We start from the raw sequence: 12,131 nt of genomic DNA, 5'->3' as shown, positions 1-12,131 counted from the left end.
ATTAATTCATCTTTCATTCTTTTGACAAGATAAAAACTGTCTTACCAGATTCTCCACTGGATGAGCGCTCAGAAACAGACCGGGAGTCTGAGCGCTGCCTCTTTTTCTTCACATGGTTGTCCTCATCCTCAGACTCTGATCCCTTTAAATCAAAAGTATTTGAGTTCAGTGTGAACCTTTAAAGATTGTTTAATGGAGAGAAAGAATTAAATGCAGCAATAAAACACTTACTGAACGAGAACGAGACCTTTTTCGATGATGCTTTTTGGATTTTTTAGAATGCTTCTTGTTCTTTGAATGATGGTGCTGACATTCATGCTGCAGCAGGGAAAAAAAATCAAAATCACTAATAGTTTTCAAGAGTAAAAAACCCCTCATATTTACAGCATATTTATAATCCATTTTTCCTCCCTTCATATCTCTCTGTATGCATCTGTTTATCCCTGAAGGATATCCCCTATAACATTATTTATTTGTACTATGTTATATCCCTTTTTGGGATTGGGCTCTCCAATGTCAACAGTAACTGAGATGTGACAAATACAAAATGTCTCTCACAAGAAAAGGTGCTTGAAAAAGATGCTTTTCTACTACATTTAAGTGCAATTTCAACATGGGGAAATCTGACAAATTCCCATTCCTAATGAGGTATGTTATAGTTTAAGCAGTTAAGGGATTTTGTTAAAAGACTCCAATGAAAAAGACTGTCATCCTTTCAAGTTCATTTCTGGTCATTTAACACGGATCCAAAATGGCCACGGGCACCCCAAGCAGGAATGCCAAGAAAACAGTTGTCTAGGCTGTAGTTCCTATTACCAGGTACAGATTGGTTTGAAAGGACATTTTCCCCTTTCCATTTTGTCCTCAATAATAAAGAAGAGCAAACAGTAGACTCTTGTAGAATACTATATATGAAACCCAACAGTAGCATGCAGATCTCCCCCCACCCCATCTCCAAAAAATAGAAGCATCCTTGCATAACATGGGATTTTTACAAGGAAAGCAGCAAACTGTATTTTCAGGCTTCATATTTTTGCTTAAGACATCTGCACATTCAATTCTCACTTTAACTGACCAATATCGTATCCATAACACTCTTCATTAAAACTTGTTAATAGGTTCAAGAAGGTGTGTTTTTGCACTTGGTCCATTATAAAGCTAACTTGCATTTTTAACAGTATGAACACACGTCAAGTGACATTACCTCTAGTAAATACATGAAATCTTTAAATATTCTTTTTCTTTCCGATTCTAGAGTGATGTCTTCAAAGGCCAGTTCTTTCACAAACCTTTCTCGAATCTATATACAATTTAAAAAATGCATATAGGATTTAGTCAGCCACTCAAGTTTATAAAGAGAACATCAGCTTGTGGCAAAAAGGATGTAAATATTATTAACAAATAAATGTTGTCATTCAAAAAAAATATACCTGAAATGTACACAGTAAACAGCTACTGCACTACATCTCCCAATAGCTAGAAAGACCATCACCACAAAAATAAATCCTCTATTTTTTCAATTACCAAAAACTTTACTACAGAGCAATGATCTAATTTGACTTTTGGCTTCCATTCCAACACTAGAGAACTTGAAAATTCTAGGAAAATTTCTTAACATTGATCTACTTATTACCTGCTCAATGTATGAAATAATCTGATACTAAAATCTGCATGTCATAAAGAAGTGCATTTTTCATTGCTTTCATTTAACTATGTGATGCTTGGTAGACTTCAAATAAAATAATTTTGCAGTGTGTATCAGGGATCAAAAGGAAAATCAATCCCACATGAACACAATTTTAAATGTTTAAATGACATTTCCTATCAACATCTCACTCTTTACTCTAGGAATTGGCAAAATACTGCTTGAGCCTGTGCAACCAACGATGCAAGTGGTAACCCAGTAACATTTGGCGGCCCCCCGACTTTGGAATGCCCTTCCAAAAGATCTCCGACAGGCCCCTACTTTAGCAGTTTTCAGAAGGAACCTAAAAACATGGCTGTTCCGATGTGCCTTCTCAGATTAGGAACCCCCATCCCAAGTCCTAGAAGCACTTTAGCATAACCGATGCTACTGCACACAGCACCTTTAATCCTACGTTCCTCCTGCCATTTCAGCATTTTAACCCTTGTACCCCATTGCGCCGGCCGAACCAGTTTTAATAGTGTCTTGATGTAGTTATTGTTGTTATTTTGCTTAATTGTTTTGATTTGCTCTGGTTATTATTGTGTTATGTTTTTATTGTATTGTGTTTTGAGGCTTCGGCCTGTGTAAGCCACATCGAGTCCTGCGGGAGATGCTAGCGGGGTACAAATAAAGTTAATAATAATAATAATAATAATAATAATAATTTAGGCCTATCCAATTTCAGTTCAGTTTTATAGCTTATTTGATTTTTGTCAAAAAGACATTTTCTTTGGACTGAAAAATTAGGTCTTCCTGGGAGATTTTTTTTAAAGGTTTTGTTCAGTTGAAGTATTAATTAAGTTATTTAAATTGGTAAGGGGAAAAAAGATTCTTCCAGAATACATTGGAATACACTCACATCTTCCCAAACTGCATCTAGCTCAATGGGAGGAGTTGCTTGTTTCAACATGCTCTTAAAAGCAGACTCTTTCCGTTTCATTTTGCGAGCTTCTTCCTTTTCTCGTTCACGTTCACGAGCTTCTGCCTTTTCCAATAGCTACAAAAGCAAGACAAAAAGGCATTTTAGAAAAGGTGCAAGAAAAATCACCCCAAGCACATTTTGAAGGTAATTTTTCATATATTTGCTTTGTATTTGTTTTAACTACTTAAAAATAATCACAAATCAATTGTCTGGGGTTCCAAAGCAATGTATAAAGCAATTATTTTAAAACACATCACTATCATTCTAAGGGCGCCCCTGATGGTGCAGTGGACTTAACCGCTGAGCTGCTGAACTTGCTAACCAAAAGGTCAGCGGTTTGGATCTGGGAAACGGGTTGAGCTCCCACTGTTAGCCCCAGCTTCTGCCAACTTAGCAGTTCGAAAACATTTAAATGTGAGATCAATAAGTACCACTCCCGTGGGAAGGTAACGGCGCTCTATTCTGTCATTGTGGCCACATGATCTTGGAGGAAACGCCAGCTCTTTGGCTTAGAAATGGAGATGGGCACCCCTCCCCCCACACACACACACCTGAGTCAGACACAACTACACTCAAGGTCAAGTGGAAACATTTACTTTTACTTTATCATTCTAATGTTGTTCTGTCTTACTTCTAAGATCAGTTTGACACAAAAAACGAGCCTTAGAAAATGCTCTGATGTGCAGTTATGTATAAGTAAAACAGCAGACAGTAGTTTGTCAATGAACCAGGTTCAAGACATATTAATTATTCCATGCTGGTCATGCTGAAACGTAAATGCCCAAAGGTCTTCAGAGCTCAGTCTTGTAAAACCCAAGTTTTGTGCCATCTTTAAATAGCTCCACTGCTATTTAAATACAATTTTATAAGTGAAGTGGGGCCATTTAAAGGTGACACAAAACTGGGGCTTCATTTCATCAAGGTCGAAAACATACTGCTTTATGTGCTGTCAATGTTCTTAAACATGTTCTTTAAAAAAGGAACACTCACACTGTTGAAAGCCAGCTTGATATTTCCAGCATCTAATGTTGTAGCTCTTTTAGTAGAACTGATGACTGTGACAAAGTCTTCAAAAGTAGTATTCACTTCAACTATAAACCCTTTATCCTGCAAAAGAGCAAAATCCATGACACCAGAAGGCAAGGAAATGTCTTTCATCCCCACAAAGTGAATTCCTAGCTCCAGACATCAAAATGGGTGTCACCATTTTGAATCAGATTTAATATATTTTATCTCACCTTTAAAATATCTTTTATTATCTTTTTTTCATCATGGTAGCGTGCTTTCAAATCTTCAACATAAAACTTAAAAAGATCAAGTGCTGTCGAGCCTAAGGAAAGAAACTATATTGGTCAAACATGCCCTCCAGCCAAAGAGCTATATATTTCAGAGTAGAGGCAGTCCCTGAGCTACGAATAAGACAGGTTCTGTAGGTTTGTTCTTAAGTTGAGTTTGTATGCAAGTTGAAACAGGTATGTTTTAAAGTGTAATTCCAGCCATATATATACTGAAGCTTTATCACCAATCTTTTGTTCCCACAACAAGCCATTTTTTTAAAAAAAAAAATATTTGGCTTGCTGTGGAAAAAAGGATTTAAGAAGTAAAAGAACTTTGTATTGTCGAAGGCTTTCATGGCCAGAATCACTGGGTTGTTGTAGGTTTTTTTGGGCTATATGGCCATGGTCTAGAGGCATTCTCTCCTGACGTTTCGCCTGCATCTATGGCAAGCATCCTCACTACCTCTGAGGATGCTTGCCATAGATGCAGGCGAAACGTCAGGAGAGAATGCCTCTAAACCATGGCCATATAGCCCCAAAAAACCTACAACAACCCAAGAAGAACTTTATTTTTCTACCCCGCCTCCATCTCCCTGAAGGGACTCGGGGGCGGCTTACATGGGGCCAAGCCCAGGGACCATACAATTAAAAGCAGAGCAATAACAAAATGCAATTGGTGATAAAACTTCAGTGGAGACACCTTTTCCCCAATGATAACTCTTCCAGGAGTGTATTTCCCTTCCTGGAGACAGACTTCTCTCATTTCCTGTTGTCTTACCCCCGTTTGTAACTGTAAGTTGTTTGTAAGTCAGATATTTGCAACCTAGCGACTGTCGGTAGTCAAATGTATGATTTATCTAAAATATACAGCAGGCCATTCACATTCACTGGGGCTAGGGATGCAGGACCTCCACACATGTTTTTTAACCTGAGAGAATACCTCTCTAGCCCTCCAGCATGACTCTATGGTCTACTTCCACCAAAACCTAACTACAGAGTCATGGTAGAGGACCTAAAAATTCCTAGAGAGAAAATACTAATCAAATCTGCAAAAGTTAAACTTGTAAATGTGGAGGGCCAATTGTACTTTTGCTTACTAATGTCTACAAGCAATGGAAAACATTCTTACCAGGCTGACCAAGCATGTTAGTAAACCTAATATCAGAACTTATTGTTGGATACAATTCCATCCACGACGACATTGAATGCAGCTGTCCATGTTCATGCAGCTCATCCAAAAATATCTGGAAAATAGTAAATGAGGCAGTTGGAAACCTGTACAATAAAAGACAATGTATCTGTTTTGCTTTTACTAAAGCCCCAGAAATAGGTGAAGACAATGTTCCAGTTTGAAACTGAAAAACATGTACTACCTCAGCCATTTGTCAGTAGAGGAAGGGCATAAACCCTCTGCCCACAGGTTGAATGAAATCTCAGAATTCCCTGACACCCATTCACTCTTCCTTCCTCTCACACAGCAGTTATGCATTCTGACTAGCTCCAAGTGCCTAATAACTATGCAGGGAATACCTGATGAGAGGAAGAAAAAAGTTATTTCTCTTCCACTGTCATGATCAGACTTTGAAGCCTTTTTAATGGCAGTACAGAGAGCACTGTGAGAGGGATCATCCCTGAGAATTAAAGGGTTAACTCTTCAGGACAGCTGGCCTGAAAATCTCCTCTAACATGGTTCCAGTGGGAAAGTTTATTTTTTAAAAAAGAGTAAGTGTTAGGAGAAAGAGAAATAGTGAGACGGGGGTATATATTTGTTCTGTGCATTAACACAGTCAAGCAGATGGAAAACAACATGGTTATCCTGCCCACTATGCCCATTTTTGGTAGAGGAGAGTCCTCACCTCTGGCATATGGCCCTACAAAGTTGCCATAAAACAGCAGAAATCTTTGGCCAATAAAAAACACTTCTCCATTTCTAGACTGGAGGACTCATTCCATGATTTCACCAAAACCACAGCTCCCCATATTTAACAGGGTAGCATTGGGGGGGTTGGGGGAAGAGCATCCTACAGTTCTGTATCTCTGCTCTGATTTCAAAATTGTTATTGGATTCAGTTTTGTTCAGGACCCTAGCTACAGTGTTCCCTTCCTCCCACATCATCAGGCTTGAAGAGGAGAGAAAAAGCATGTGGCCCACCCACTTTTCATTCTGGTTCCTTCTATTGCTGGCATACAGCCTCCTTTGATTACCTCAAGACAACACAGGTCATGAACAGGAGAAGATTCCTAGCTTAACAGAAGAATTTGACACACAATAGTGTCATATAGGTCTTGATCAAAAATATTTTAGAGTATTATTATTATTATTATTATTATTAACTTTATTTGTACCCCGCGAGCATCTCCCGAAGGACTCGATGCGGCTTACACAGGCCAAAGCCACAAAACACAATACAATAGAGAACATAACAAGTAATAACAAAGCAAATCAAAAATCAAAAAAGCAAATCAAAATCAAAAATTAGCGAGACAGCAATAACAATACATCAAGACATATTAAAACTGGTTCGGCCGGCGAGAGGGGTACAAGGTTAAAAGTGCTGAAAATGGCAGGAGGGGCGTAGGAATTAAAGTACGGTGTGCAGCAATGTTAATTGTGCTAAAGTGCTACTAGGACTTGGGATAGGGATTCCTAATCCGGGAAGGCACAACGGAACAGCCAAGTTTTCAAATTCCTTCTGAAAACTGCTAGTGAGGGGGCCTGTCGGAGATCTTTAGTTAATTAGTTCACAAGGTTGGAGGTTTAAGGCAGATTTTGCTATCCTAAACCACCTACTTTATTTAACTTACAAATGAAAAACCTTTGAGTCAAATAGTGGGTACAAAATATTGGATACTAGGCTTGGGTAACAACGGAAAAATTTGTTTCTAAACTCGTTTCGATTTTAGGGGTCCATCGCGTTTCGTTTTTTTTAAAGAATTCCGAAATTTTCCTTTTAAAAATTTCGAAATTTACAAAATTTCGTATAATTACGAATCGATTCGTTAATGGCGGACGCGATTGCGCAATATGCTAAAAAAACCTCCAAATGGGACAGGGGGAACTTCTGAAGCTTCCCTCTCCCTCTGTTGTTGACTGTTGGTGTGATAAAACAAACAACAACTATAAAACTTGCACCAGACATGCGAAAATAATTACGAAATAATTTCGAAATAATAACGAAATAAATTGAAAAAATTGTTTCGAATCTAATTTACTCCTCACACTATTCCTGCATGGCTCAATATTGGATCGTAAGCTAATTTAAATACGAATTAATAACAAATTACGAAATTAACAAACGAAACCGCCCAAGCCTATTGGATACATATTTTTGCCCCTCTTTCTGGACATTCAAAAGCTGTTAAGTCTTCACCAGGCAAAGGTACCAGAACGGGCAAAACCACCCAAGTATTCATTGCTTAAGAAAACCCTATGAAATTCAGGGGTTGCTGTAAGAGTCTACAGGTATCTTGAAAGCACTCATATATGCAGCACATGCATATACACACACAAACACCTTTTTGCCTCCGACTGGAACTTGTTGTAAGTCCGAGCGCACATTGAAAAACAATGAACTGTGGCTTAGCAACATTTTTGGAACTGAAATCACCAGGAGACTAAACATCTACATGTATTCCTTGCTGGAACACAGCCAACAACCTTGTCAGTGACTAGACAAGCCAAAAATGGCTTAGTGGATACCAAATCTAACATTTGTCTCTTTTTTCTTGTTTTTCTTTGCTATTAATTTTTATTTATCAAAAATTAACTATAATAAGCAAACACATTACAAAGTTTTACATTAAAAAACACCCTACCAATCTACTTTCTAAAACTTTACACCTGATGACACAAAAAACTATATAAACACAAAACCCCCACACCCAACACACAGACAAACACACAACATTTATACTAAAACAAGACTAACTAATAAACTTATAAAGACTAGTCTACAGATATCTCACTCTCTGTTTGCTGGCTTTTAATTTCTAACTAGTTCACTCTCTTCAAGAAATATTACATAGCCACACTTCTACATTTAATAGCATAATACATGCTCATAAAATCCCACCAGTAATGAAACCCCAACAAAAATTGTTTAACATTTTATCTCTAACAAGGTTTTAGCATTATTCTCAGACCTGGAAAGATTCTCGGTTTTTACGCTGCCGTCTACGTTCCCTGAACAGGCCCTTCTGTTTTTCTTCCTCTTCTTCCTTTTCCAAGGCCCTTATGTGTTCCTCAAAACAAATCAATGCATCTTCCTTATCCATATCTAGAAAAAACAGCAAATAATCAAGCAAGTAATAATTCTAATATCAACATGTTCAAATATAGGTCCATACTTGTAATCTCATGAAGGCTTTGTGGCCAAAGACCTGGTGTAGAATTAAAAGAAATCATGAGTTATCACTCTGCCAGTGTGCTCTGCAACAAATCTCTGGTGCATGCAATTTCCTTTCTTCTTGTTTTAATCCTGCAAAGAAATCTTTTAATCTAAGCACCAGTTTAGAATTCATGAACTCTGGTTCAAAAGCAAGTCAGGATCTGAAATCACAGTTTGATTTTCATTTTATAATAGTTCCATAATGTCCCACCTTGGGAAACTAGAATTATAGTTCCATAACAAAAAGTGGAATCTTGCAATCCCTGCCTACCAAAAGATGAGAAGTGGGAAGCAGGAATTTATAAGACAGATACTTTCAACAGTTGATTTTCCTTGTGGAAAATTGCATACCTTCTGAATGAGCCACAACCTGTGCTCAGAGCCACCATCTTAAAGGTGGCTGCTGACTAAAACAATTAAACCCCTGAAAGTGCTGCAAATGTTGCTGTTACAAACAGTTCCATTACATTGATGGGATCAACCATATTGGTTACCAGGATAACTAAAAAGCAAGGAAAGTATAATAAAAATATTTCTGAATATTAAGTTTAAGGACTGGGGTACTTTAATCCAGATGTGTCAAGATCAGGCTTTTGACTCTAAAGATAGATACTATGAGTATGCAAATATTTGTTTTTAATTTGTTTTCGGATAAAATTCGTTAGGTTCGTAAATCCAAATCAATATTAAAAACATGCAGGAAAGGTGGGGACAGGATTTAAGAATTGAAATATTCACCAATCATTTTTGTTAAGGTTCTGTAACATTTGATGTTCCCCAAGGTCAGTTTAATTTTCAGTATAAGCATTAAGCAACTTCGGTAAAGCCAAGAGAACATAAACCAAAGTTTGCTTTGGCTAGTTTGCCATGAGCAAAGCCACCAGGAGCAGGACTAGCAAACTTGGGTGGGAGACTGAGAACACATCATTCTGAGAAATGTTGTTTGGGAGGCAAGAACTCGTGTGGCAGAGAATGCAAAAATCCCTGCCTAAACTACCCAGAATGCAGTGCTCAACATCAGAAAGCCCCAATGAGGGCTGAAGCAGCCAGCCATTTAGTGTCAGTCTAATAATAATAAATACTACTATTGAATCTCCAGGAAGGACTAAAGTAAACAATAGTATAAATCTGAGCTAAATTGAAGTTATGTCATTGTGTTTCATAAAGACAGATAGACATTCAAGGGGATTGCTGTTGTCGCTTTTTTTTGGGGGGGGGGGGATAAATTGTTTTGGTCTAAACTTTTAAAAAATCCCCCCAAAAAAGAGTTTTATTTTGGGGAAATTAAAGTAAATACAGAGCATACTAATGGTCAGTGGGAAAATAGCCAGACACATATAGTTTTCTCTTCATCTTCCCGGCGTGCCATCATAATAAGCCTGAGAAGAAAGAAACTGAAGCTTGAAAGTTATTGAATAAATATTTCATTTGCAATTTTGCCTTTTTCCCCTTCATGTTATTTTTTTAATTTATTTTTATTAAAGATATTAAGAATAGGGGGATCCTAAGCTCCTACTCTAAAACTTAGCCGAATGGAACAGTCCACCTACAGGGAACAAACAGAGGGGTAAAAACTAGGCCGAGACTTCAGACTTATATAAAAAATGCAACTGTACATGCAAACTTAGAATGTTGCTAAGAGGCCGAGATCCATTATTCTGGGTTACTCTTTGAAAACCCAAAAAAAACATTTACAAAGTGACTGTTTTCAGTTGAACAGCTAACACTACAGCACAGCTTAAAGATGCAGTAATTTTATGGTACCAAAAAAACTTGTGCTTGTGACCGGTTACCACAGGGTTTTTGTTTCACATTCAGACGATAGTAACTCTCAACCGTTTTAATAGTTTAGTTGCTTTTGGAACTCGGATCACCCCCAAAACAGCAAATTCCAACAAGAAAGTCACTCATCCATTTTAGCCTTACTCTGAAGTTCTTCATCCTCTGCAAAGGTAGGATTGTCCATCAGATACTGCTGAGCCTCTGACCAAGTAGTAGAATAAGTGACGTTGGCCATATTGTCAAGGATGTTTTTCAATGCCTCCCAGTTTCTCTTCCTTAACTGCTTGGCTTGTTCCTAGAAATGCAAGTCACAAGAAGTTGAAACGTATGTATGTACTGAATTTTTACAATATAATATTGCCAGTTGAACAAGGGTGAAATCCAAAATACCAGTCTTTATGGTTGCTCTATATGTACTTCATCACTGAACAATTGTCATCTCTCACAGGAAAATGACATCATGAAATTCCTTGTTTTTATTTTTGTAGCACAAGCTGATCCAAAAAGTCTAGCACATCACATAGCCTATTGTTATTTAAAAACAAACTACAATTATTTAACTTATTAAATTCTCTACATTTAATAAATATTGCACTGAATGTTAATTACACTATGTAACACGATTTTTGTTCCTGGGTTATAAATGTCATTTCCTAATTGGATATATCATAAAAACATGGAAAAAGTTTATTGTACTGCAAACACTTTGTTTTTGCCGGACATCCTGCAGCATATTCTGCACTAATTTATCAATGAATATCTCACCGAGTCTCAATCAATTCAACCTAGTTTGTGCCAGCCACAAAAATGAAGTTTCTAGAGTATAACAACTACTTTCAAAGTACAATTAAATATGAACACTTTCAAACTAGGAACAGATTTTTTTTCAAAATTTGTTACATGTTATTATTTGTTTTGAAATACACAAAAAATAATGTAGGAATATCACTGAAGAAAAATCAAATTGCTTTTTCCATTTAACATGTAGAAAATCTACTTTCCAAACCTCATCTGGCCCTCTAAATGTTCAAATACAACTCTCACATGTTATGATGTTTAAAGAGTAAGTTTAGGGCTTATCTACAGCAGTGTTTCTCAAACCCTGCTCCTCCAGATGTTTTGTACTTCTGCTCCCACAATTCCTAACAGCTGATAAACTGGTTGGGATGTATGGGAGCTGAAGTCCAAAACACCTGGAGGAACAGAGTTTGAGAAACACTGATCTACAGGAAGATAGGACAGCAAACAGGAAAGGGAGAAATAACCTTTTCTTTTTTTGATAGGAAGAATAGCACATCTTCATAGATTTCCAGACGATCGCGTTCTGATATTGCATTCCAAACTTCCATTTCTCCAAACATTTGTTCAGCTTTTCTATTTTCAAAAATGTTTGGGAGGGATGAAATAAAGACACATGATTTATATCTTCACTTTGCTCCACTTCTATTCTTTTGGCTAATTTTTGTTAAATAGCTATATCAATTTTCTTGATTCCACATAAATTGTGTTCAAAATTGCAAAAGTAATCTTACTTTATATGGCATAAGAAACAATGTGATCTGAATTCAGATATAAGACATTCTCTCCACGTCAACTAAGCTACATTTTGAGCATGCAAATCAGTCTTCATAGTGAAATCATTACACAAAGCCAGGTATGGGAAACACCCCTTGGCTGCTGACTGTTGAATTACAGCTCCCATCATCCCTTAGTATTAGACATGCTAGGGCTGGCAGGAGTTCCAACAATGGAAGCCATAAGTTCTCCAATCCAATATTTCAAACCACCTTTCATCTTATAGGACCAAGATGTTATACAAAACATAGCAAAATGAGATCTCAGCAGAAAATGCAGTAAAAAGAATAAATCAACTACAACTGGAAGGCGACTGGGAATCATCATAGCCCACTCAATAGGCTTAATAAACCAAGGTTTTATTATTATTATTATTATTATTATTATTATTATTATGGATATGGACCAAGGTTTATTAAACCAGGTTGTTCAAATGTTATTGAAAAAATGGCACATATCCTTTACTAAGGGGAAACAGGAAGAATTATTCTATTACTGTG

At 37.1% G+C, this 12,131-nt stretch overlaps 1 protein-coding gene across 1 annotated transcript in view; it reads right to left on the bottom strand.

Moving 5' to 3' along the window:
* The window catches only part of PRPF40A (pre-mRNA processing factor 40 homolog A), a 31,541-nt gene that overhangs the window by 3,505 nt on the left and 15,905 nt on the right, over positions 1–12,131 (bottom strand). Inside the window, exons 14-23 of the mRNA XM_060777069.2 lie at positions 11,322–11,430; positions 10,201–10,351; positions 8,030–8,163; positions 5,016–5,130; positions 3,848–3,939; positions 3,600–3,716; positions 2,547–2,684; positions 1,205–1,300; positions 232–318; positions 46–142 (exon numbers count right to left, since the gene is read on the bottom strand). Of these exons, the coding sequence (XP_060633052.2) occupies positions 46–142; positions 232–318; positions 1,205–1,300; positions 2,547–2,684; positions 3,600–3,716; positions 3,848–3,939; positions 5,016–5,130; positions 8,030–8,163; positions 10,201–10,351; positions 11,322–11,430 (1,136 nt within the window). The remainder of the gene's footprint in view (positions 1–45; positions 143–231; positions 319–1,204; positions 1,301–2,546; positions 2,685–3,599; positions 3,717–3,847; positions 3,940–5,015; positions 5,131–8,029; positions 8,164–10,200; positions 10,352–11,321; positions 11,431–12,131) is intronic.

Source organism: Anolis sagrei, chromosome 1 (genome assembly GCF_037176765.1).
Source record: "Anolis sagrei isolate rAnoSag1 chromosome 1, rAnoSag1.mat, whole genome shotgun sequence".
Classification (NCBI taxonomy): domain Eukaryota; kingdom Metazoa; phylum Chordata; class Lepidosauria; order Squamata; family Dactyloidae; genus Anolis; species Anolis sagrei.
Note: the sequence above shows the minus strand (reverse complement) of the source record. Positions and strands in the feature narration are given on the sequence as shown.